Source organism: Cydia splendana, chromosome 20, assembly GCF_910591565.1.
Source record: "Cydia splendana chromosome 20, ilCydSple1.2, whole genome shotgun sequence".
Classification (NCBI taxonomy): domain Eukaryota; kingdom Metazoa; phylum Arthropoda; class Insecta; order Lepidoptera; family Tortricidae; genus Cydia; species Cydia splendana.
In genome coordinates this window covers 2,196,261-2,224,198 of record NC_085979.1, presented here as the reverse complement: position 1 = coordinate 2,224,198, position 27,938 = coordinate 2,196,261, and the positions used below count along the sequence as shown (strand labels likewise).

General features: G+C 36.9%; 3 protein-coding genes across 3 annotated transcripts in view; 1 reads left to right on the top strand and 2 right to left on the bottom strand.

Annotated features, from left to right (window-relative positions):
* Window positions 1-27,938, bottom strand: part of LOC134800719 (gastrula zinc finger protein XlCGF26.1-like) — a 140,175-nt gene that overhangs the window by 57,757 nt on the left and 54,480 nt on the right. The gene's annotated exons all lie outside the window — the stretch shown is intronic.
* LOC134800883 (oocyte zinc finger protein XlCOF6-like) lies at window positions 80-2,737 on the top strand. The gene has a single exon (XM_063773421.1). The coding sequence runs from the start codon at window positions 165-167 to the stop codon at window positions 2,466-2,468; it is 2,304 nt and encodes a 767-aa protein (XP_063629491.1). The 5' UTR covers window positions 80-164; the 3' UTR covers window positions 2,469-2,737.
* Window positions 18,815-26,976, bottom strand: LOC134800605 (uncharacterized). The gene is made up of 4 exons (XM_063773089.1): window positions 26,346-26,976; window positions 25,915-26,147; window positions 25,156-25,222; window positions 18,815-19,245 (listed from the first exon to the last, which is right to left on the bottom strand). Exons 1-4 carry the CDS (start codon window positions 26,773-26,775, stop codon window positions 18,815-18,817), a joined length of 1,161 nt encoding a protein of 386 aa, XP_063629159.1. The 5' UTR covers window positions 26,776-26,976.

The window sequence follows — 27,938 nt, the reverse complement described above, 5'->3', positions numbered from 1 at the left end:
GTGGCAAGCATTTTGGAAATAAATATATTTTAAGAAGTCACATATTAAACAGACATTTGTCGACTGGACAAAAACCATTTGCTTGCGATTTTTGTAGTTCTACGTTTTGTACCGAATCGCTTGTAACAGATCACGAGAAAAGCGAACACGGTGTTACAAATTTCATGTGTGCTGAATGTGAGTATACAACAAGTTCCAAGAAAAGTTTGGAGACTCATTTAAAGAGTCACTCTTTGGAGAATAATTTAAATTGTAGTAACTGTAGTTACACAACTTCGTGTAAAAGTGATTTACACAAACACCAAACAGTACACATGGCTGGAGAGCCTTTAAAGTGCAGTGACTGCGATTTCAAATGCAGTGTTGAATCAAACCTGCGACGTCACCAGAAGACGCACAACCGGAGAGACCAGAGAATACTCACTGGAAAACAGCTTTACAAATGTAGTAATTGCGACTACAAGTGTAAGTCTAGGTCAGTCTTACGAAAACATGACAGGACACATACTAGGGCGAAGCCATTGCAATGTAGCCACTGTGATTATAAATGCGCTCAGAAAGGAAATTTAAAAAGACACCAGAGGATACACACTGGAGAAAAACCCTATAAATGTAGTCACTGCAACTACAAGTGTAGTGTTAGTTCTAATTTACGAGATCATGAAAGGACACACACTGACGAGAAGCCTTTTCAGTGTAGCCAGTGTGATTACAAATGCAGTCAGAAATCATATTTAAAAATACACCAGAAGACACATACTGGCGAGAAGCCTTTTCAGTGTAGCCAATGTAATTATAAATGCATTCGGAAATCACATTTAAAATTACACCAGAGGACACACACTGGCGAGAAGCTTTTTCAGTGTAGCCACTGTAATTATAAATGCAGGCTGATATCACATTTAAAAATACACGAGATGTCACACACTGGAGAACAGCCTTACAAATGCAGACATTGTGACTACAAGTGCAGTCAGAGTTCAACCTTACGATACCACGAAATGACACATACTGGCGAGAAGCCTTTTCAGTGTAGCCACTGTGATTATAAATGCAGTCGGAAATCATATTTAAAAATACACCAGAAGACACATACTGGCGAGAAGCCTTTTCAGTGTAGCCATTGTAATTATAAATGCATTCGGAAATCACATTTAAAAATACACCAGAGGACACACACTGGCGAGAAGCCTTTTCAGTGTAGCCACTGTAATTATAAATGCAGGCTGATATCACATTTAAAAATACAGCAGATGTCTCACACTGGAGAACAGCCTTACAAATGCAAACATTGTGACTACAAGTGCAGTGATAGTTCTGCCTTACGAATACATGAAAGGACACATACTGGCGAGAAGCCTTTTCATTGTAGCCAATGTGTTTACAAATGTAGTAAGAAATCAAATTTAAAAATACACCAGATGTCACACACTGGCGAGAAGCCTTTTCAGTGTAGCCACTGTAATTATAAATGCAAGATTAAATCACATTTGAAAACGCACCAGATGACACATACTGGCGAGAAACCTTTTCATTGTACGCAATGTAATTATAAATGCATTCGGAAATCACAATTAAAAATACACCAGAGGACACACACTGGCGAGAAGCCTTTTCAGTGTAGCCAATGTAATTATAAATGCAGCCTGAAATCACATTTAAAAACACACCAGATGTCACACACTAGCGAGAAGCCTTTTCAATGTAGTCACTGTAATTATAAATGCAGACTGAAATCACATTTAAAAATACACGAGATGTCACACACTGGAGAACAGCCTTACAAATGCAGACATTGTGACTACAAGTGCAGTCAGAGTTCAAACTTACGATACCACGAAATTACACATACTGGCGAGAAGCCTTTTCAGTGTAGCCACTGTGATTATAAATGCAATCAGAAATCAAATTTAAAAATACACCAGAAGACACATACTGGCGAGAAGCCTTTTCAGTGTAGCCAATGTAATTATAAATGCAAGCTGAATTCACGTTTAAAAATACACGAGAGGACGCACACTGGAGAACAGCCTTACAAATGCAGACATTGTGACTACAATAGCAGTGATAGTTCAGCCTTACGAATACATGAAAGGACACATACTGCCGAGAAGGCTTTTCAGTGTAGCCACTGTGATTATAAATGCAGTCAGAAATCAAATTTAAAAATACACCAGATGTCACATACTGGCGAGAAGCCTTTTCTGTGTAGCCAATGTGATTATAAATGCAGGCAGATATCACATTTAAAAATACACGAGAGGACGCACACTGGAGAACAGCCTTACACATGCAGACATTGTGACTACAAATGCAGTCAGAGTTCAAACTTACGATACCACGAAATGACACATACTGGGGAGAAGCCTTTTCAGTGTAGCCACTGTGATTATAAATGCAGGCTGAAATCACATTTAAAAATACACGAGAGGACACACACTAGAGAAAAGTCTTTCAAATATAGGTAAACAGTCATTGTGATAAATCAACCCAACGATGTCACCAGAAGACGCTTGGGCCAAAGCTTAAAACGTAGCAACAGCTACTACAAGAGCGGCCTGCAGTACAACAGCACCTGCGAAGACGCTGGGTGATACACACGGGAGAGAAGCCTTATAGGGAACGGTCGGGTTGGAGGCGATGCCACATTTTAACCTAAATTTGTGTATTTAATTAGTTTTAGTTAAGTTTTAAGTTAGGTTAACGCTGAAAATCAAGGCTGTGCCGTGGGAATCCTATTTAGTTTATTTTTTTGTAACATTATTATGTCATAGTATTTATCGAATGTTATACAAATTGTATTAAAGGAATGTATAATGTATGTATTTCTTTCTTTCTTAAATCGGAAAGTTAAACCTGACAACGACACTTGACGGCAATAAGCAGGCGGCTCCTGTGCTGCCCCCTACAGCTCACGCGCGCTCCCGTGTACTAATGTAATCACAGGCAATTTAAAAATTTTCTTTTTATTAATCTTAATATTTTTTATTTTTAAATATATAATGTAATTTTTGACGATCATGATGAGAAGATAAACATAATTTTGACGAATGTAGCAAATTTATAGTGTAATTTTCATCTTGAAATAAAGAAATCTAAATCTAAATCTTAAATTTATTAATAGATAATTCAGTAATATGGTTTGGAAGTTTATTATAAAAATCATTCATGGGTAATCTTACAATTACCCATGAATGATTTTTTAATTTTATGGAGCCGAGTGAAGGGCACTGCGAGCTTATGTTTATTTCTAGTATTAATATTATGGATTTCACCATTTTTTCCTAAAATTTACAATATTTTTATGTACATACAGAATATTCTCATAAATGTATTGACAGTGCACTGTCATTATGTCAATTTCCTTAAATTTATCTCTAAGCGAGTCTCTATGGTTCATTTTGTATATTGCTCGAATAGCCCTCTTCTGCAGAACAAAAATGGTATTTATCTCCCATATAACCATTCCAGTCGCAGAATCATCAAAGTGGTAACTAAATGTCAGATGTGTCGTAACAGAGTCCACACAATGTGTCTAGAATTGTTTCGAAACAAAGTGCCGTCGCCGTGTGTACACATTTCCGTAACAAGGTGTCGACACATTGTGTGCACTTTGCGTGCGGTTTGCGACTAAATCTGACAGCAAATGTCAATATAAAATACTAGGGTAGTAAACGAAGCAAGTTGTTGTATGGAGACCCATGCATTAATTCCTCAGTCGATGAAATTTTGCTTGGTTATTGTATAGTATGAGCCGAAACTAACATTATAAATATCCAAAAAAAAACCGGCCAAGTGCGAGTCTGACTCGCGTTTCTAGGGTTCCGTACATAATTCCGACTCACGCTTGACTGCACATTTCTAATAGGTTTTCCTGTCATCTATAGGTAAAGAACTATTATGTGTACTTTTTTGAAAATTTTAGACCCAGTAGTTTCGGAGATACAGGGGGAATGGTCATTTTTTGGCTATTTGTATTTTCTTAAATAACTTCGAACCTATGTATTTTTAAATTATACAAAAAATATGTCCATCTTTGGGTTACTAATTTACATATGTGTACCAAATTTCAACTTAATTGGTCCAGTAGTTTCCGAGGAAATAGGCTGTGACAAACAGACAGACAGACCCACGAGTGATCCTATAAGGGTTCTTTTTTTTTATTTTTGAGGTACGGAACCCTAAAAACACTCCTAAGTTAGGTATTTATACGTAAACATACAAAGCTGTTTATTTATTTAACCGAGTAATTCCTCCGTCCGAAATTTTTTTACCAAATAAGTTATTGGTATTTCTGCTGGGATTTTTTTTATTGTTATGTCATATATTGTTGCAATACGTTACATGAATATTTCCGGTGGAGACGAAAGTTTGAACGGAGCATTTTTCCGTAAAAAGATATTAACGATTTAAGACTTTAGGTATTTACTTAAATACTATTACTATTATTCTTTGGATATTTATACAATACTTTTTATTTATTGATACTTTATCATACTGTAAAGTTTTTTCTGGCTGAGGAATTACTGCGGGGTCCACTACCTTTATTTACTACACTATACCTCTTGAAAACCAAGGTTTGTCAAACTACTATTAGTGTCTCGTGTGCTCGTAATTCTAGTAAGTCATCATGGGCGATGCAAATGATAATAATCGACCAAAACCATATAAATACCCAACACCCGTCAACCTTTTACAAAAAAGTTTTTAAAGAAATGCAATACGCTACTTAGGTCAGGCAACGAATGCTCAAAAAAGTTGTAGAGGGAAATGCTCGGAACACAATTTTTGACTTGGTTTGGACAAGTTAGGAGGTGAACATATCAAAAGTCCCCGGCCGTAGCCCTTGAGCGGGGGGAGAGAGGGGGCTTTGAAGGTCCCATTCGATTATATCTCGGAAACTATGCATCTTAGCGACATGGCCACTTATACAAAATGAATATGTTGAATAGTTTTTGAGATATCCGCTCTTGAAGGTTTATTTAGGGCTCTCAATTTTATCTTGATATATCTACATCAGTGAAGGTGCTAGGCCGTGTTTGGTATCGTTTTCGTATAAATCTGGGGTGCTGAATCCATTTATGGTATCACATTGACACCATTCCACAAAATAAAAAAAAAATCTTTTTAGGGTTCCGTACCTCAAAAGGAAAAAACGGAACCCTTATAGGATCACTCGTGCGTCTGTATGTCTGTCCGTCTGTCACAGCCTATTTTCTCGGAAACTACTGGACCAATTAAGTTGAAATTTGGTACAAATATGTAAATTAGGGACCCAAAGACGGACATGTAAGGTAAACAAATTAATTTTATACCCAAAAAAACCTATTAGAAATGTGCAGTCAAGCGCGAGTCGGACTTAATGTACGGAACCCTTAATACGCGAGTCCGACTAACACAAAAGAAAGTATTTTAATAAGTTTATATGTTTTTACTTCGGAATGGTGTCAATGTGATACCATAACTAAATTTGGTACTGCGAATTTATACGAAAAAGATACCAAACATGGCCTCGTAGCTTTACTGATGTAGAAGTCAAGATAAAATTGAGAGCCCTAAATTTTTATTACTTGGCCTAACTTGTGTAGAAGGAAAAGGAAAAATAAAAGTCTTCGGCAGGAATATAAGACACAAATATATATTTTTTGAGTTACTATTTCAATCATCAAGCATAAACATACCTTGATTATATTATTCTAGTGAGATCCTCATAGATAAGCAAAAACATTTAAAAAATTACAAGGTCGAAATGTCACGGAACTTGTGAGAGTTACTTATATGTGAAAAATAAAAACTTTTATGACAAAAAAATCTGGACACAATTTAAGAATCACCCAATTGCGTCGAGGAATCATCGTATTTTTGCTTGTCTCATTACCTCCTTGCTTCTTTTTTTGTCCTTTGTATTCTGTAGCAATTGGATGGATCTGGAAATAAAGATAACTTGCGTCGTCACGGATGTCGATTTATTGGTTTTAGGGAGTGCAGAATTTGAAAATGATGATCATTTTATAATCCAAGATGGCGGCTACATATCATATATATATAATTGAAAAACCAGAACGGGATAAAAAACGAGGGAAGAAGCGAGGTTGCGCCTTACAAATTTCTAAAAAAGTTTTTGACACGTTTCTCGAATACGACACACGTATGATAAGAAAAACCTGTTCAAATCAATTATCTACATATGGGAATAGAACTAGAGCATAAAAACTATCGCTTCCGATGCGTATTTAATTTACAATAAGGAAAAGAAATTTTCATAACAATCTTCATTTTACGACATCGGACATTTCTCGGCAACTCTCGCCCAAGTAGCACAGATTAGCTGTATAGCAGCCGCATAATGAAGTACGAATACGCTTGAAGCTGGAATATAAAAGCTGCATAAGAGCTGTATAAGCGTCTTTTCAGCTTTTATAACTCTTAAATGGGCACAAATCAAGCAGCCTTAAGTTCACATAGCTACTTAAGAGCGTTGTAGCACCAATTTAACGGAATTATAAGGGGTAACAGCAGTTATAAGAGGTGTATATTTACTGGGTAAGAGACCACCAGTTACCCTTTATTCATCTAATATGTCACATGTGCGCCCTAATACCGGGAAAGATTGACGTTGGGCTGAATAAAAGATAATTTATAACATATTTTTACACCTCTGCCTTAAAAATCATCTATTATATTTAGTATAGTGACGACGAACGCAGAGGTGAACATATTTATATTGAAGCAAAAACGTTAAGCGCAACGACACCATAAGTCATTTTGTTGAAGTGTTTAGTTAAATGGTTGTATATGATCTTTTATATATTAATGCGAGAAAGATGTTTGGGAATGCAAGTTTATTGACATTAGGGGTCATCCATTAATTACGTCACACGTTTAGGGGGAGGGAGGGGGTCAAGAAAATGTGACATATTGTGACATGGGGGAGGGGGGAGACACAAACTTTGTGACGTCACTTTAACTTCATCAGTAACCGAAATTTTTTTTTAAATTATTTTATTCGCTGTACATTTAAATAACAAGTTTTTAAAACGATAATCGTTTTTATTCTTTTAATTTTCTTTCCTAAGCAGTTTTGGGTTATAAAATTACTAATATTTATATCGTCAAAAATATTTTGATAAAATATTAATAATACTTAGGTACTTATTTAATTCGATTTGGCGATTTCGTAGAAAAAATGTGACGTCACACTAGGGGGGAGGGGTTTGCCAAATGTGACGAAATGTGACAAGGGGGGGGGGAGGGGTCAAAAAACCTAGAAATTCGTGTGACGTAATTAATGGATGACCCCTTATATATATACATTATCTAAGAAAATTTCAGTGCGCCAAGAAAATAATCAGTATTTATTTAAATTAATGATATAAATAAGCTACGTGTAAAAACTATTTCAGTGGTTTGGACAGAATTATGAGATAAAAAGTTAATAATACGTGATAGGAAGTACTAAACTAATGATTTAGGTTAAGAACTCAGGCACAAAACCTTATTGTTACCCTTAAAAGTTGGAAAAGCAATTTCAATTTTGTAGGTTATATACAATAAAATGGCGATCAATGTTAAAAAGCAACGTGAACCGTTAAAATTCTTATATGCAGCATACGACTGTTATATATCTGATAAAGATACTTAAGTGAACCACTATAAAGTCCAAGTCGTTATTTCGATACACTAGTGAACCTCTAAACAGTTATAAGGCATCTTGTGAACGTTTTAACAGCCGCTATGCAGACAGTCCCAATGGTAGTATAATAGGCTGCTTATCGGTAAACATGTTCAGCGCTCAGCCGTATTATGCGCCACATGTGTTCGATTATACGTCTATTGGTTTCATAATAGTTCACTCGTTCTCCCTTATAATAAGTCAGCGCAATAAAAGCTGCTTTAGCGGTAAACATGTTCAGCGATAAGCTGTATTATGCGCCCGATGTGTTCCATTATACGTCTATTGGCTTCATAATAGTTCATTCGTGCTCCTCAAAAAGTCAGAATAAAAAAAGCTGCTTAGCGGTAAACATGTTCAGCGATAAGCTGTATTATGCGCCACGTGTGTTCCATTATACGTCTATTGGCTTTGTGACTAGTCGTATGCCTATTGCCTAGTATTAACCACATTTTTCATTGAAACACAGAAAATAAAAGGAAATACCTTGTAAAACTAAAGACCTCTTCAGTCGCATATTTCATTCATGATTCCATCGAATATTCTAACAGTTGAAACTTGAAGCAATTCCATGGTAATCCATAATAGGTATCACGTGACTTTCTTTTTTTTAAATCTTTATTTTAACTTAGAAATAAACAAAATAAACCCTCAGGAAATAATCAACAACAAATTGGTATTGACGTTGACAATAAAACTGATGAAGACAGCTCGACGTTCCGTTACGCTGATGCTAGTACAATTTCGAAACATAAAATCTAAAAATTCATAAGATAAATAAAAATATTAAAATAATTAATTCTCTAAATTCCGGATGTCTTAAATAATATACTAGATACTAATAAACATAAAAAAACTTCAATACAGGAATGTTTTTCAGAAGTAAACTAAAAATATCTCAAAGTAAAATAATGCTTACAAATTCGTACGTGATGAGTTTTCGAACGTTCCCTTTTATCATAATTTAGTCTACTCCAACTGACTACTCGACTATTGCCTATGAATGTGTGCGTAGATGTCATTAAAAATAGCTCCGTCTTTCTCTAAACTGCGTGAGTAAAAAGGACATGATTTATATTCTGAAGTAAGCAATAGTGAACTTTAATATTTAAGACATATGGTTTAGTAAACAACCTGGAACTTATGATCTTTCTTCTTGAATCAAACCTTGTTACACGCCACGAGGTTAATGACATCTTCCTCAGTTCTGGTATCCTGGTATTTTTGGTATACGTTTGTCTCAATAAGACACCTGTTGTCGGTTACCCGCCCGAGGCAAACGACCTCTTCTGCAATTCTGGCATCCTGGTACTTTTGGAATAATGTTTATGCCAGTATGTCGCCGTTATGTCGCTATTGTGTCGCCGTGATGTCGCTATTAAGTCGCCGTAATGTCGCCAATATGTCGCCGTTATGTCGCTGTTATGTCGCTATTATGTCGCCGTTATGTCGCCAATATGTCGCCGTTATGTCGCTATTATGTCGCCATTCAGTCGCCGTTATGTCGCCATTCAGTCGCCACTCAGTCGCCATTCAGTCGCCATTCAGTCGCCACTCAGTCGCCACTCAGTCGCCATTCAGTCGCCGTTATGTCGCCATTCAGTCGCCACTCAGTCGCCACTCAGTCGCCGCTCAGTCGCCATTCAGTCGCCATTCAGTCGCCATTCAGTCGCCATTCAGTCGCCACTCAGTCGCCGCTCAGTCGCCATTCAGTCGCCATTCAGTCGCCACTCAGTCGCCAGTATGTTTGTTTTGATTCAGTCGTCATTCAGTCGCCATTCAGTCGCCACTCAGTCGCCATTCAGTCGCCATTCAGTCGCCACTCAGTCGCCACTCAGTCGCCGCTCAGTCGCCATTCAGTCGCCGCTCAGTCGCCATTCAGTCGCCACTCAGTCGCCACTCAGTCGCCAGTATGTTTGTTTTGATTCAGTCGCCTTTCAGTCGCCATTCAGTCGCCGTTATGTCGCCATTCAGTCGCCACTCAGTCGCCATTCAGTCGCCATTCAGTCGCCACTCAGTCGCCACTCAGTCGCCGCTCAGTCGCCATTCAGTCGCCGCTCAGTCGCCATTCAGTCGCCACTCAGTCGCCACTCAGTCGCCAGTATGTTTGTTTTGATTCAGTCGCCTTTCAGTCGCCATTCAGTCGCCGTTATGTCGCCATTCAGTCGCCACTCAGTCGCCATTCAGTCGCCATTCAGTCGCCACTCAGTCGCCATTCAGTCGCCATTCAGTCGCCATTCAGTCGCCATTCAGTCGCCACTCAGTCGCCGCTCAGTCGCCATTCAGTCGCCGCTCAGTCGCCATTCAGTCGCCACTCAGTCGCCACTCAGTCGCCAGTATCTTTGTTTTGATTCAGTCGCCTCTCAGTCGCCATTCAGTCGCCGTTATGTCGCCATTCAGTCGCCGTTCAGTCGCCATTCAGTCGCCGTTATGTCGCCATTCAGTCGCCACTCAGTCGCCATTCAGTCGCCATTCAGTCGCCATTCAGTCGCCATTCAGTCGCCACTCAGTCGCCATTCAGTCGCCACTCAGTCGCCGCTCAGTCGCCGCTCAGTCGCCGCTCAGTCGCCGCTCAGTCGCCGTTATGTCGCCGTTATGTCGCCATTCAGTCGCCATAGTAAAAGGTATAAAAGGCCGGTGCGGAGCGTTGGGAGGGGCATTCATTCTTCGACCGGGCTAGCAGTGACTCTGGTTTTCGGGTGTAACGTAGTGCGGGGAAGTGAAGTTTCTCCGCGACTTTTTCTGTTTGTTTTTACTTGGAATTATCCTAGTGAATTTAAACTTAGAATTTGTGTCTGTGCTTGGTTTTGCGGGGATTTTAATCGTCGTAACGCTAAGTTTAGACTGTTGTGGAGATTCTTTACTGCCATGTGTGGGTTTTTAGTTATTGTGAAGTTTTCTCTACGCTGTGTGTTCTAAGTGCCGTCATGTTATGCAGGGACAATGTCAATGCATAGCCGGGGCTAGGAATAGTGTCTGTGTTTGGTTTTGCGGGAAGAAATTCTCGTAACGTTAAATATAGATGACAGTGTTTAGGGGAATTTCACTTTTCTGTTGAGTTAGTTTAATTTAGTGATAACTTAGTTATTTTAGTGTTTTTCTATGGGGTATTTTTGCTATTTTAAAAGCCAGATCATTGTTTGGACTGACAGTTTGTCCAGCTAAACATTCACTCCGCCTAACGGTGCCAAAGGATTGGATGGTTAGGAGTCTATTGCTCCAAGTTTGAGAGGACTTGGCGTCTCTTTTATATCAACATAAGAGACGAATTATCTCACTAGTCTCAAGGCCCAGCTGTTTAGATGGATGTGGGGACGTCACGTGCGCGTCATCCGGAGTAATCTGGGCCCACTGAAGTCGACAGTAATTGAGACTAGGTCTCCTATTAAATTTATTTATATATTTCGGTGCTCCGGTTCATGCTAGTGCTGGTTGCAGGGACAGACTTCTGTCGTGACTGATATTACACTTAGTCTTTGTTGTGGCAGAGTTTCCCTCGTGATTAGTGCGTGTGTGTGCTAGGGTACTGATCCACTTATATACACGGAATAGGGCGACTTATTCTTATCCACCATGCCCGCGGGCGATAAGGAGGGAGTCAAATACACTGGCCTGTAGGTTGCCTTATCGGTCTCGCCTGCCGAACTTTACAGCCTCTCGTAGGGACTACACTTGCGTATATTACAAAGCATTAGGTCGATGGTAAGAACGAACTATGCTTTGAATATACTAGATTAGGGACAAAGGGTAGGATTAGGGTAGAATCACACACTTGTTTGATGTCTATTAACGTTCTTTATTAGTTAGGGTCTATAAATTTGAAACGGTTGATATATATTTATCTTTAAGGGTTTTAAAATATGGTTTCTTAATCCTAAAATATGTGTGTTTAAAAGGTAAAGAGTTTAACTGCCTAAATCTTTCTAATTTCTCATTTATATGGCGAAAGAATTAGTGCTTCTATAAAATTTTATTTCTACTTTTCATTTCTGGTTGTCTGGTGTAGGAACGAGGTACTGAGTAATAAAATCAGGTATTTACAACATAAACTCTTAATTATCAATCTGGATTTAGGAACGCAGACTATTCTGGGATTGAAGTACGGTTTGTTTTAGGGAACCTTTGTCAGGCAAGAGCAGTACAAAGGATTTATTGAGTGAATACTCAATTTCGACCTCTACTAAACATAATAGTTAACAAATAAACTCGGTGCTTCGTTTATACATCTAGAGAACTAGGAATTCTGTCTAGATTATCAGCTTTGGGGAATGGGACTATGGGATTAGCATCCCTAGCTTTTGAATATAAAAAAGATAAGTAATTATGATGATTGATGGATACTTTGACACTTCTTTTCATCATCATCTAGGTGCGTTTAGGTTATGAAGTGTTGGTCATAGCCCGTCTGGCTAAACTGGTAGGGTAGGTGTTCCGATTAATACTTGCAAATCGGACTAAGAGCTTCCAGACCTGCATCGGGCGTACGGAGCAGCACGTGTGATTAAATCACACATCGTTTAGAAGATGATAGTTAACTATAAATATCCTTGATATGCTAGGGTGTAAAAGAGCTTATCTCAGGAGTGCTGCTTCTATGTTATCCCGGAAGCTTAATAGGTGTGGCAGGATTTTACCAACAACATTTTTATATATTTATATCATCATATATGCTGTAATACTTAAATACATCATAGTAAATTTACACCATCATTTACGTTGCACTAATAAATTCTGAATAATTTTCTATTTCTCTGAATAATTTTCTTTAGGTTATTTCTTACTTCCATAAATAATTATATTTATTACCATAAATATCTGTTCTCAAAATCTAGGTAATAATAAATAAAGTCAGAGTCCAAAATTTAGCTGATACTCATTAAAGAATTTGAGGTTACTGCGGTTCACTTCAAGGGGTCCTAACTACTAGCTAGACGATCACATGGCCATATTTTAGGGGTAAATCGAAAGGGGATGTTATATTAAGGTAGGTTAGATAGATAAATAAGGGGGGAGTTACATTTTGGTGAAACCGTGACGCAGGATGTAGTTTACCTGGGTTACTACGGTTCTTCAAGGTATATGTATGTAAAAGTAGCCTTCCAGGCTACATTTTGCTGGCGTGAAATGGAATGGGTACACTTGATTTTGGACTCTGTTTTTATTATGGTTTAAATAAAAGTCATAAAGCATTCATTTTATTATTCAATAGTTATTATGTACACGTAGAAACGTCTTATATAAAAGTCATGAAACATTAAGTTTATTGTTCAATAGTTACTATGTACGCAAAGAAAAATTATTACTATTCCACTGTAGTAAGGGTTATCTATCCGCAGACGAAAAGAACGTAATTATATCAGTCGGCTTATTTATTAAAACACTAACTATGTACAATTACTGATAACTTGTGCGTAGCTGCTGAGACCTCAGCAGGGGTATGCACTTATGCAGCCAACCAAGCATTAATGTTCTCCTAACATTTAAAAACGATTAGTAATTTGCATCTCGGATATCAAGATTCTACGTTGACACATCGTTGGCGCGTTCTATCTCGGAGGTGGCGCCATCTCTTGACGAGTTTGGTACTACATTTTTTTACTCGTTCTCTGCGCGCCGTAATTAGGGATTTACTTTCATATTCCTCAGCTTAAGATGTTTGTCATCACTACTAATGATCCATCTTCTTGCGTCTTTGATATCTGAAAAATAAAGTTACTAAATTAAACCCTATGTAGTATAACATTAGCACTTATTAACGCTTATTTTAAGCGAAAACAATCAGTCTTATTTATCTCCTGTCATACATTTATTAAGAAATTAGCTTCATTGCAGGTACCAATAATAAATAAATAAATATTCTAGAGACAATCTTTCACATATCAATTTGGCCTGGGGCTAGGCAAAACTTGTACTGCTGGTACTAGGCGGCGCAGTACATACTTGTATAGATAAATACATACTTAGATTAACAAATAATGTCCATGACTTGGAAACTCATATTCGTGGTAGACGGCCTTTGCCAGGCAGCATTTGTAGGCAGGGTTACTATAATTTGGGTTAGGAGGCTGTTACCATAGTCTAGAGATAAGATTAGTTTACCTAAGTTAGCCTAGGATGTGGTCAGATAAGATATCTAGTTGTGTAAAAACATGTACTTTAGTCGATAAATCATGGGGGCGTGAAATTGTTCATTTCACGTAGGCTTACTTGTAATATTACAGAACCGGGGGCGTATTACAAATATATACATTAGTTGTAAAATTATGGGGGCGTGTAATTGTTCATTTACACGCAGGAATACTAAGGCATAGGGGGCGTATTTCACTACTTTCTTATGCTCCCGTCTTAAAAGCCGGCAACGCACTTACAATCTCTCTGGCTTTACGAGGAAACGGCAATCATTCATCACCGGGTATATGTCTGTTAGTTTGCCTTCTATATCATAAAAAAAAAATAGCTAGGTACTCGTGTGTGATAGATAACATTGGAGTTCCATCTTTGTTACATGCTTTGTTTACTGATAAGCTGTCACTATAATCAAAAAGAATAGATAGTATAGAGGGGTCCTGTCATTGTAAATTTTGTAGTCACTGTAAATTTACTGCCATCTATCGACACACGACTAAAACTCAAAATGAAAACGTATAAAGTTATCAAAAAATGTATATATATGGATAAAATGATTTTGTTATTTTTATATCATTTTGATCCATGTTCATTCACTGATATCTATGTGTTAAAATTGTTAAATATGAAACGGTGTCGTCACGCCATCTAGCCGAGGATAGGCTAAAGGTGTGTGCGCCATCTATTCGAGAATGACTTTTACTTGAAATCTGAGGCACGTTTTTTCCTTAGACTTTATTCGTCTTATACGAAGTTACATATGTCTTTGCTATAATAAACTAGTTAAGTTACAGATTGCATAATATGTATGTACGGTCCTGGATAGGCCTGTCAATCAAAGAGTAAGAGTATGAAACAGATATTACAGATAATACTGTTAGGGTTTATTCGCTTCACGTGTGGGTCCGAATGACAACCACACATGCCAGTAATAAGCTTAAATTTCATTAATGTACGGAAACATCATACATTTGCTACTGTAGGATAAGAAAAATGAGCATATATGTATGCATGAGCTTGGATTTGAATAGGAAATCGTATGTTAAGACTATTTTTAGGCCAATTTATAGATATTTAGGTTAAGAAAAGAGTAATAGTACATGCTGCAATCACTATTGGAGCATAAGTAGAACATACACATTTGTATGAAAGTTTATCTACATATTTTTCAGTACGGAACCCTAAGAGTCACAACATTTATCGAGAACAGCGCTGAGATATGTATAGTTTACTGGTTATAGTTATTACTATTATCTATAAGAGCTCCTGCGAGCTGCCTTGTGTACCTTATTGTCATTATTTAAGCCGCTCAAATAATTTCATGAAAATCAATTGAGAAATGCAACGCGCCAATTAGCCGGACGAACAGCGTGCATACAAAGACATATTTGTAGTATGAAGGTAGCCTGTTAACTTATGATTACAGTACAGTTCTGCTGACGGTACTTTTCAATCGTATTCTGATTGCTATTAAGTAATAATATACAATAATTGGTTAAGCTAACACGCTAGTACCTAACATTTCTTTCTTGTATCCATTGAAGACTAGAGCGACCTTAGCAGCAAATTCTTGAGATACGGCCATCAAACAGGAGTGTTGAAGTATTGAAGTCAGAGGTTCTTGGTAGCCTGGAATAAATTAGGCAAGTATTAGGAAACCTTAGAGAAAAGAGTTGAATAAGTACAATAATAGTAGTAAAATATCAACAGTCATTCATTAGAGGGGGCGCATCATTATTTTATTGTCAAATACACTCATAGGAAATATTAGGTTTCACAAAAGTAGACTAGACAGTACTTAAATTCTTCAAAATCCAAAAAAGTTTGAGAATCTTTGCCTTACAGGGCACATTTCCATAAAGTGAGGTCACAAATAAGCTAGATTAAGTTACTTAGTCAACAAAATCATAATAGGATGTAAGGTTAATGGCAGTTTTCATATCTCCGATCTTTCATCCGGAACCTCTTCACTCATTATTTTGAAATATTAGAGTCAGACATAAGTTAAGAGTTTTTATAGCTTATGATAAGTTTGGTATTTATATAATGAAATAAAATACCTGTCATGACTGGAGACAGTCTATAGAAGTACATTGAAGGCAGGCATATTGTTACTGCGGAGCGAAGCCATTTCTCCGGGAACTCTGAAATTGATAAAGTATAAAAGTTAGCTAAAGTAGGGTATATTTAAGAGAACCTATTCATAAGTCTCATTAAAAGTGTTTATTATTTAGTACAAGTAGGGTCTTTACAGTCAAGATAAAAATAAAATCAATTTTTATTTTATTTTTGAGAGCGATGAAAAATTTTGAAGTTTGTTTTTCTAGGTACATATGTATATGTTACAGTAGTTTTCTAGTAGCATGAGTGTTATACTTACTAGGGGACTGTGGAAAGACTCGAAAGAACCCATGAGGGCATTAATGGAAATTTGTTCCGCTCACTGACGACTAGGTATTGGGTTTCGGTTGCTGAAAAATAACAGTATATATTGTAAGATTTATTGCAAAAAGAGGAATATTTATGACAGATCTAGGGTTAGGCCCACATATTGTATTAAATTTACCGGAAGACTGCGGGATCCTTTTGTAAAGAAAATACATATTTATTAACAAATTTTCAGTACCACGCAAGAAATCCTGTTTATTTTTAGCTGATATTATCATATAATTATGATTTTTATACTATATTGCACTTCTAAATTTAAAAAAGCTAGTATTTCCGAAAAAAAATTGAGCCTGGTCATCTTTTTAGAGTGAAAACATTTTAAAATTCCAAAAACAGTAGGGACCAGTGAGTAAATGTCTAATAGTTGAAATATCATACTTACGTCTCACAGTTGTTTTGATTCATCGAAAATAGCCAGGGAGTCTTCACAGCAAGATTTCAACTCCTTTTCTTTCAATAACAATATATATATACCGGGGTTCCCGGGGGTTCTAATAAAGTTGTCAGTATGCTGAAAAATCAAATATACTTTGTAAATCTATAATGCGGCAGAAAACATGTAGTGAAAAACAGATATTATATTAGACAGACAGCATAAAATCAAAAATCAACATGTCATTCCTTTAATACGGATTTTTACTTTGATCACAATTTTCAGAAAGAAATGTGTTGCTGAACGAAGAATAAAAATAAGGCAACTCACTACATTAGGTCATTACAAGCAGAATCATACGAAAACTAGGAAGCTTTAATGTTTGTCTGTATTGAATAGGACCGAATAAAAAGCAGATTTATTGATAGATAGGTCAATTTGTGATCAATTATTTTCCGCTGATTGATATTCTAATAAGTGAAACAGATTTTGAATAGCAGTAACTTGTTTAAAGAAAGAAGAGGAATAAAATCTTACCTTTGTTTGAAGCAACAGTTTCCACATTTAAGTCCATTTCATTCGCAGTATCGACAGCTAGACTCATTACACATCCTTTGTACTAGATAGTTCAAACACTAGGTCATAGTTATGGGCACTAGGTTCACAGAAAAATAGAAGACGCAAGCTGAGAAAAGGTCAGCCATGCGGCGACGAAACAGAACTTTAACTTCATTCGTTTTATAGTAAATTCTTCAAGGGGCTATATTTTGGAAACCATTAGGGCATTCTTGGAGGCAATCCTTACTCGCTACATCGGGTAAAGCTTGCGTCGTGGTATTTTACTGTAGGAAATCATTGTGAAACAAAGGCAATGGCTTGTATTCAAAATGGCGTTTTAATTTTGTTCTGAGCATGTTTTGAGTGATTGTCAAATGTTTAGGTATTTGATCAAAATGTCACCGGAAACTGAAGTAATTTTAATCATTAACATCACGATTAGTTTACTTGTATGAAGGATAAATTAATTACGTTTCAAAAAATAAGCATAATCTGAAATGACAGCAGTTATAATTTGCCAAAGACAAAATTTCGTTTCACTCATGTTTCACTGTTGAACGTTTATAATTCAGTCTCGAATAGTTTATTCAAAACCACTTAGTTACATAGACCCACAGACTACAAAGAGATCAGACCGCCAACTCGGGAACAAAGACTATGTACGTTAGACAAGTATATTTTATCTGTACTCCTAGTCATGTATGACGTTTCTTTTTTTTAAATTTTGAATTGATGCGTAGCAAAGGACGTAACGTATACAGCCAACCTTGCGTGACCAGCCCCCCCCCCAACCCTCCTCCATAGGAAATTAATACTTATAATTGATATAGTTCCCGGCATTTAAATTGAACACCGACTTATACAGTAAAATTGAGTCAGTGTTCAATTTAAATGCCGGGAACTACACTTGTCGCAATAATTTAAATAAAACACAATTTTATTTATTAAACGATTTATTCCTCAGTCTTTTCTTATATTTTAAAAAAGCTTTCTGCTGCATCGCAGGCAAAGTGCGGTTTTTTATCCGCACAATATCCGTTCCTTTTAATATTTTATTAATGTTATTGCACCAATTTGTAATCGAGAACTTTACTGTCACGGAAATAAAATATGACAAAATTTCACGGTGTGTGGTACATTTAAAGAAACTAAATGGATTGTTGAACAAAATTTTTTCCATAATTTTGGCCGTCAGATTTAATTCATGGGCTCGGTGTTCCAAGAATCCGTTTGTTTCTTTAATAATTGTACCGAAACACCGAACAGCACCTCTGGATGGGTAAGTAAGGCGTTTCGTGGCGGCATCATACTCTCTTTGATGAATCCATTTGTGGATTGCGCCTTCTTTAGTAGTAAGGCTTTTTCTGCAACTGTCACATTGATTATTATATTTCTGCATTGTTTTTGTTACCACCCATCCAGCAGTGTACGCTCGCGAATGGAGAACATTTAGTTGCTCCCGTTGGGCCTCTTCTACAGTATCTTCTACATCTCCTACTTTGGGATGACCCGGCTCGACCCTAGCAGTTTCACTATCTTCAAATAATGATTTTAAATTAATTATTTGGTCTGCCGAGTCATCCTCACAATTATAAGCGTCACCATGAAACTTTATCATTCTAGTAATCAATAATGATTTAAAGGTGTTCTTGAAACTGGCAGTTGGGGTCGTTGTTCCTATAATTATAGGCCCTGACTTGGCCAAAGAAGTTTTCAATTGGATCTGAATTGAAGAACCTTGGGCGCATTATTGTCATATTTTTGCTCTTAAAAAACTGCCACAGCTTCATGAATGTTTTTACCGTGGCAATAAAGTTTTTTAAGGAAGGCACGGATTTCGGATTTCCCTTGGAATCTACATATTTAATTTTTTCCAGTTTCTCGATGCTCTCCGGCCAAAATTCATGGTGCTTAGATTTTTCTGTCACTGCACAGCGTAGCTCTTTTCCTTTCTTTTGTGAATAGGTTGCTGATCCGTTGATGCTATCAAACAATTTATCAAAGAACAAAACTGTTTCAGCAGTGTTTCTTAATGTTTCACTCACAGGTCTGCCGTCCGCATAGTGAGCTAAAAACAAGAAAATGACCATATTTGTTTATTTTATGCATAATAGATTTGTGAAGTTCAAGTAGGTACTTTATCATCAATAGTATTCACTATCTATACCTATTGTTCTATCTTCATAAATTTCATTTCATTCCCTGCAGCACTTTATAGCAACAGACAGACAAATATTTTCGCATATAATATAAGTAGGGATTCGTGTTCTGAGTCTTCTCGGTCTACCGGATATTAATCTAGATATGTACCTATATACCGGGTGTGGCCTGTAATATGAGCAAAAAATTAAACTGTAGGCTGTACTCCTCATACTGACCAACATTTGTTCAGCGACTTTAAAAAATAACTTGTGGTTTGATTTCTAATACACTTTAAAGTTTATTCTAAGTATTACGCGGATACGAGGTTCCGCAGCAGCAGGGCGGTGGAGAAAGAATACTCACTGTTCGCACAATGCACATGAACTTTATTATCTAGTAAATAATATATGTTAATACAATTATGGGAGCCAAAGCTTACGCGTCCGACCATCAACGCAGCCGAAATCAAAGAGAGGGAGCAAATAGAGTAGCGACATAGACTAAAGAACATAAGGTGTCATTCACACATGCGTACATTCATTGGTTGGTATTATAAGGGTGTACATACAAGATTCAATTTTCTAACACTTCCCCTCACACTTATAAGACCAAATGTCTCATGCTTAAACACAACATAAGTACACAGAACACTATACAAAACTAACATATGTTGTCAATGTGTATTGGCACATCCCTGATAAAAGGCTTGAACTTAATATAATATCAATTATATTAGTTAACATTTACAATAATGCTTGCCCTAAGTAGAGACTAACTCTATCCATATACACATTCGTATAATAACATGCTTTCACGAGACACAAACATGGACTGAGTGAAGAAAGAATGCATGCTATTTTTACGATTGCACATGTACATTTGTAAACAATATAAACGATTATATAATGATTTTACATGCACATAATGCAAACATGCCTACTCATTTAACTTTATATTCATGCTTTGAATAAATTTGGAATGTTTATAAAGACTCAGCGGTTTGGTAAGTACATCGGCTATCATTACTTCTGTTGGTAAGTATTTTACAGTTAACACATTATTATGTACCAAATCTTTTATATGGTGATACCGTACATCTATGTGTTTGGTACGTTTATGTGAATATTCTTTACAAAGTAAAAGCTTGTGCGCACTCTGATTGTCATTGAACACAGTGATGTTAGGTTTCACATGTAAAATTTCAAACAAAATATTTTTGATGAAACATAGGTCTTTACATACATCATTAATTGAAATAAATTCACTTTCAGTAGAACTGAGTGCTACACAACGCTGTTTGCGTGATTCCCAATGTATACAATTCGAGCCTAACTTTATTACAAAACCAGTATAAGAGCGTCTATCTACATCATTAGCCCAGTCGGCATCAGCATATGCAATTAAATTCAATTCTCTACTCTTTATGAAATATAAGGAATAGTTAATTGTTCCCGCTAAATACCTTAAAATCCGTTTTGCTGCAAGCCAATGACTTTTATTAAACTTTGAATTATACTGACTTAAATGGCTACAAGCATATGCTATGTCTGGCCTGGTACAAACAGCTAAGTACATCAAGGAACCAATAAGTTCTCTGTAATTATAAGTTTCATCACATAAATTTTCTCCTTCAGATTCAAATTTACATCCTACAGACATAGGTGTAGAGACAGGTTTACAATTTTCCATATTAAACCGCTTGAGTACTTTCATAATATAGTCGCTTTGATCTAACTTTAATACATTTCCCTCCCTTACAACATTGATGCCCAGACAACTTTTTAAATTTCCTAAATTCTTACAATGAAATTCACTCTGTAGTAAATTAAAAAGATTATTTTTACAGGATTCGTTATTCGAGAAAATGTAAAAGTCGTCTACATAAAGCGCTACTACTATTAAACTATTTTTATCTTTACTTATATAGATACAAGGTTCATGTTTACTTTGAACAAACCCATTTTCACACAGTAATTTATTTACTTTGTTATTCCAAATTCTACTAGCTTGTTTAAGACCATAGATCCCTTTTTGTAACAAACAAACTTTATTTTTATGGTTATTATTAAAACCTGGTGGAAGCTCCATATAAATGGTTTCCTCAAGGTCTCCATTGAGAAAAGCTGTGGTCACATCAATGTGATCTATGCTTAAATCATACTCACAAGCTAAAGCAAACAATATTCTCATTGTACTATGTCTTACAACTGGTGAAAATGTGTCTTTATAGTCCACACCAGGGACTTGTGTATAACCCATGGCAACAAGACGCGCTTTAAATTTATCAAAGTTACCCAATGCATCTGTTTTGATTTTATATACCCATTTAGACTTTATTACGTTCGTATTATGTGGCCTATCAACTAATCTCCAAACTTTATTAGCTATAAGAGAGTCAAACTCACATTTCATTGCGGCAGACCATTCTGCACTAAGGGGACCAGTGACAGCATCCTTATACGATAAGGGTATGTCTAGGCTGTGGACAGACGCAGCATCGTGCGCTACCATGGAGTAGTCTGACGTGTAATCAGCATACCTTTTGGGTTTTTGTGACCTTGTAGTACGTACGGGACGCGAGGAATGTATAGCCGGCGCATCAGCTGGGGGCCGGGCTTCCCCTGAATGTGACGGTCGCGGCGACAGCACTACAGACTCGCTCGACGAGTCACCTGAGCCCGAAGTAGAGCAGCCTGGCTCCTCATTCTCGCTTCCGGTACAGAATTCCTCCGAATCTGAAAACACCATGGAAGAATCATTAGGTTTTTGAGTACACATTTGTTTTTCACTTCCTGGGTTGCAGATTGGAATTTGCTCACTTTGAATAGACATTGAATCCACATCAGTTTCACTAGAGACTAGATTTTCATTACATTGACTAGGGATTTCAATTACATTATTCTTATTTAGATTCTCATTATTTTTATTAGGAATTCCAATATTATTATGACTAGATTTATCATTATCATTAGAAATAAATTCAAATTCATAAAATATATTCTCATTGTCAGATTGGTTAAAACTTAATTTATCTAAATTGTTGTAAAATTTATCTTCTAAAAACACAACATTTCGAGACAAGATCACTTTCTTAGGGTTCAACGGATCCAAAAGCCTATAGCCTTTTGTCGTTTCACTGTAACCAACAAAAATATAAGGTTTGCTTCTAGGATCAAGTTTGCGACGATTTTCTTTAGGTATTAAGGAATAGGCAATGCAGCCAAAGACGTGAAGATGCCTGAGGTCTGGTGTAGAACCTGTCCAGAGCTCTTCAGGGGTACGTCCCGACAATGCACTTGTTGGACTCCTATTCTTTAAGTATGCAGCAGTCATAACTGCTTCACCCCAAAAACACTTGCTGAGACCAGCTTCATATAACATACATCTAGCCTTGTCAAGAAGAGTCCTATTCAGTCTCTCAGCAACACCACACTGCTGATGGCAGTAAGGAACACTCTTCTGATGAACAATACCTTCTCTTCTAAGAAAATCAGCAAAACTTTTGTTACAATATTCAGACCCAAAATCTGTCCGAAGAGTTTTAATTGGCAATCCTAATTGTTTTTCTACTAAATTCTTGTAAGTAATAAAATGTTTAATTACCTCGGATTTATGACGCATGAGGAAGATGTGTGACTTCCTGGTGTAGTCATCAGTCATGGTAACCATGAACCTCGCACCTCCAATGCTGTCTTCTTGAAACGGACCTGCTACATCGCTATGCACTAGTTGCAAAGGTACGTGTGCACGTGTAGCCTCGCCCACGGGATACGGCAAGGCAACTTGCTTCCCAAGCAGACAGGTCTCACACTTCGCACCAGAAGTTTCCTGAAATTGTATACCAGTTGCAGGATCATCCCTTAGAGTACACATGCTTTTAAAGCTGAGGTGACCTAAACGGGAATGCAGAAGTTGAACCGGCAGAGAAGAAACAGCTACATTAGCACTCTGTGTATCTTGCCTATTATGCAAAAACATGGAAGAGTGCACTTCTTGCGAAGTTCCTTTTCCTTGACTACACCCATCCCATTCATATAAACCATTCCTATTAAATGCTGAGGTAATAGGGTTGCCATGAATTTTACAACTATTGTATATATTACATTTCTCTTTGGTAAAAACTACAGTATAGCCTACATCACACAATTTACTAACAGATAATAAATTAGCGGTCAAGTTTGGAACATATAATACCTTATTAAGTTTATCGATGACGCCTCCCACTGGCAGTTCCCCGACGCCTTCAGCCGATATAGAGTCATCGTTGGCCAAAGTCACTTTACTTCCTTCGCCCGGCAGCTCCTTGTAGTCCTTCAGGATTGTCTTGTCGTTGCAAAGATGATTGGAGCATCCAGAGTCCAGGTAAAAGGATGACTTCTTCACAAAAAAGGCTTTCGATGACTCGGTAGCCAGAAGCGACCGATTCTTCACCTTGTCCTTCCTATATTTGAAGCACTTGCTTTTTATATGGCCTGATTTTCCGCAGTAGTGACAAGTAACCTGTTTTTGTTGTCTGGGTACTGTGTTTCTTGCCTTGGAGAACAGGGCGGCTTCATCTACACAGGAAGATCCTTCCATTTTCCTCGATTCTTCTTGAAGAAGGCGAGATCTCACCATATCAGCGGTGAGGTTGGTGTCGGCGATATTTGCAGTCTCGAGGTTGCTTACCAGCGCGTCGTATTCGTCTGGCAGTCCGCTAAGGAGAAGTTCCACCACTTCTTTATCTTCTATGTTCTTGTCAATATCCGCCAATTGATGAACGAGCGACATCACCGCTTCCAGGTAACGGGACATGCAGTTATATTGCTTGTACTCTATACGATGCAGCTGCCGCAATAGCAGCACGCGCCTGTACAAACCTTTGTTTTCAAAAACAGTTTTTAGGTTATCCCACGCTTCTTTAGCGGTCGTCGCCTTTCTGATGTGTTGTAGGCACGCGGTCGAAACGCTGAGGCCGATGCGAGCCAATGCTCGTTTGACGTGCGAAGGGTCAACGTCCGTCCCTTCCACAGTCTCCCACAAACCGTCCAGGGTCAGCAGCATCCTGATCTGGTACTTCCATGTCTGGTAGTTTTCCGAGCCACGTAGCTTTTCTATCGAATGGTTGGAGTAGCTGAGAGGTTGGTTTTGATTCACCTCGGCCATGATGAATGCGCTTACCGGCGATCATAGGATGATGACCCACGTGTGGATGGCGTGATGGCGAACAGTGAATATATATCAATCGTGACTGTGCCCAGAACCTATTACGCGGATACGAGGTTCCGCAGCAGCAGGGCGGTGGAGAAAGAATACTCACTGTTCGCACAATGCACATGAACTTTATTATCTAGTAAATAATATATGTTAATACAATTATGGGAGCCAAAGCTTACGCGTCCGACCATCAACGCAGCCGAAATCAAAGAGAGGGAGCAAATAGAGTAGCGACATAGACTAAAGAACATAAGGTGTCATTCACACATGCGTACATTCATTGGTTGGTATTATAAGGGTGTACATACAAGATTCAATTTTCTAACACTAAGACGCAATGTATTGCGAATTTTGTTATGTTTAAGGCGTGACAAGCAACGTCTATCACAATGATATGGCGCGGCGATGGCGTCCATTGAAGATAATATTTATTTTGTATGAAAAATAGGGAGTCAAAATACTTCATAATTTTTAAAAGTTGTTGAACAAAAGTGTCACCGTTTAAGGAGTAGAGTCTATGTTTTAATTATTTGCTCATGTTACAGGCCACACCCAGTATAACTATATTTTTACTCTTGCATTCTACAAATGGGTACCTAACTATTTATGTTAGTGAAAAGGAGAAAAATTAATTACTTACAGAAGTTGGCTGTGTAAGATAGAGCCGAAGACAGTGTGTAACTAAATACTTTTACACAGTTCTTGACCTGAAAAGAAATATATATTTCAGTACTCAATATGTAATATATCGTTAATATATTAAAATACCAATAACCAAACTATATTTTAGCGGATAAAATGCAGCAATGTGAATGTAGTATAAATTACTTGAGTATTAGGATATAAAATCATTAAAATATTCCAACTGGTCATAACATTCTCAATGCATCTATAGGCTGATTATAAGGACGGAACCATTTACTACAGTACATAGGTAAAGCATATGCTAGTTGATTGTATAAGAAAATCTTTAGTTATACTAGATTTCACACATTGAGAGGGTATCGACTGTCAAGTGAGTCAGTGACGCCCTCATTATTGTGTTTTCTAATAAACCAATCCATTTGTCTATAATCCAGTAAGTGTAAGTATATATATTAATATTGTAGCCCTATTGATTTCACCAACTTTTGTTCATTATAATCATTATTGTCTCATAGCTTTATTTTGCTACATCATCTAAATGGCAAATGGTGGCCACTTTTTTCCGTTCAAGTGATGAAGTCAAAAGTAAGTAACATATAAAACTATATCACAGATTAATTATTGTGGGATAAGTAGGACAACACTAATATATACTTATTTATACAGAAATTAATTGGTTTATTAGAAAACACAAACCCCCTAATGAGGGCGTCACTTGACGCTCTGCGCAGTCTTAGTAAAAATCGGCACCAACCTTCATCTTTTTAATTTTTTCAGGTATCACATGCTGGTCATTTAACTTATGCAGCATTCTTGTTTCCATATTATTGCAGTCCGTTTCGTATACATCCACGATGTCTCTCCATGTGGATAATTTTCCTTCAAAGGAAATGTCTTTATTCAAAAAATTATTTCTCAATCCTTTAATAAGATGAGGAGGGTCGAATATAACCATCAGTTTGACTTCGTTTATTGTTACTGTGCCATCTAAAAAAAACACAGAAAATTAAAAAAACACTTCAAATATCACACCTTTGAAATATCTTATTCTATTTTCGAGTTACAACTGTTTTACGATGGCTTTGCAATGATCTGCCCCGCGCTATGGTAAAAAAAATTAAGCCTTGAAGAATTATTTAACATACATCAATTCAAAGTGTTATTAAACCTATAAGTACTACTAACCTGGTTCCTGATTTGTCAGTAATTGGTCACGCGCTGTGTCAGCCTTCAGGCAATTTAGAGCCGCTTGGAAAGCTGACCCTTGGTCGCAAATAAGGGATATCGGCTTTAACCCGCATCCTACAACCGCTGTGATAATATCCACGAGTATACTTTTTAATTCTGTGCCTTTAGTAGCGCCTTGGCAAAAATAAAAGGCTATTGGCTGCTGCCACTTGTGGACAGCTCCTCTCAACATAAACACGAGGGCATGATCAGCGAAATCATTTTTTCTCTCGCCAAGCTCTACTAACCCATTAATTTTATCTTTGTTTTTGTCATAAGACAAGCCAGCCTCTAAAGACATTTCGTCAAATATGACTGAACACAGTTTTTTTTTGTAGCTCCATTTTTCGGTCTGAAATTTAAATACATAGATAAGCGTTAAAAACATTTAACTAAATGTATATATATAAATAAAACTAAATTATATCTAAGATCCCTTAATAAATCTAAAATTCAACACAATATGAAACTACTAAATAAACCGCCAGTGAAAAGGTACCTATCACACTTGCTGCGTTCAATTTCGATGGACAGCCAAGAATGACTCACAGCGCGGGTCAAGGTCCCTTTTAAATTACAATTATTACTAGTGGCTCTGTGAGCTGTAGACCTCGCGAGCAGAGCTTGAAATAACATGGTGCTAAGAGCTTTAAATACACCGTGTTTTTTTTTATTTCCGTTAATTTCAAGGGTGCATTCCTGAGCTTAAATCAAGTAACTTTCTCAAAGACACCGATGTTCTAATTAAGTCCATTTCGGAGATAATCCATAATTTATTTTTTTACTATAAGGCCTCTACAAGCGTGTACATTTGCCTTAGGGCCGGCTTACATATTGATTAGTGTTTAGAATGAGTTCATACATTTGCTACTAAACTTAAGTACAATCTCGGTCGATTGAGGTACGAAATGACATTGATATGTCACAGATTTCAATTGTTTGGTTGAGTTAAATGTAATGCCCGTGTTACAACAACGCTATATGCTACATTTAATTACTTTTTAAACAAAAAAAAAAACAAAAAAGAAAACAAAAAAAAAATTTTTTTTTGAAAATTAACTATGCCATTTAGTTCTTATAAACGTACTTAACTATACCCCGAAGTTAACGGAATTCAATAAAAACACGGTGTATAGTAAATTAAAGAAAAACAATACGAAATTTATGTGTAAAAAAATACAAAAAGTTATAATATCCCAGCATACAATTACTGGGGATCGAACCCAGACCCTCTGTACAAACAGAAAAAGCGAACGTTTACAAACTGAGCCAAATAGTTCTTAGATGGGTTGACGAAATTTAGCTACTCCTTCTCAAATTAAAATTAGTTAAAATTAAATATCTAAATACCGACTAAACCAGCGATAATTTTTTTCTGCATTTTTTGCTATTAACTCTGTAAACATGTTTCAAAAAGAAAAAAGTCTTATGATATCGATACGACTATTTGTTTAGGCGCCAGGTATCACGACTCCGCCATTTTTAAAAATTTCTAAAAACCGGATTGACAAAAAAAATGTATTTAGTCATAAAATTCGATCACAAAATTTC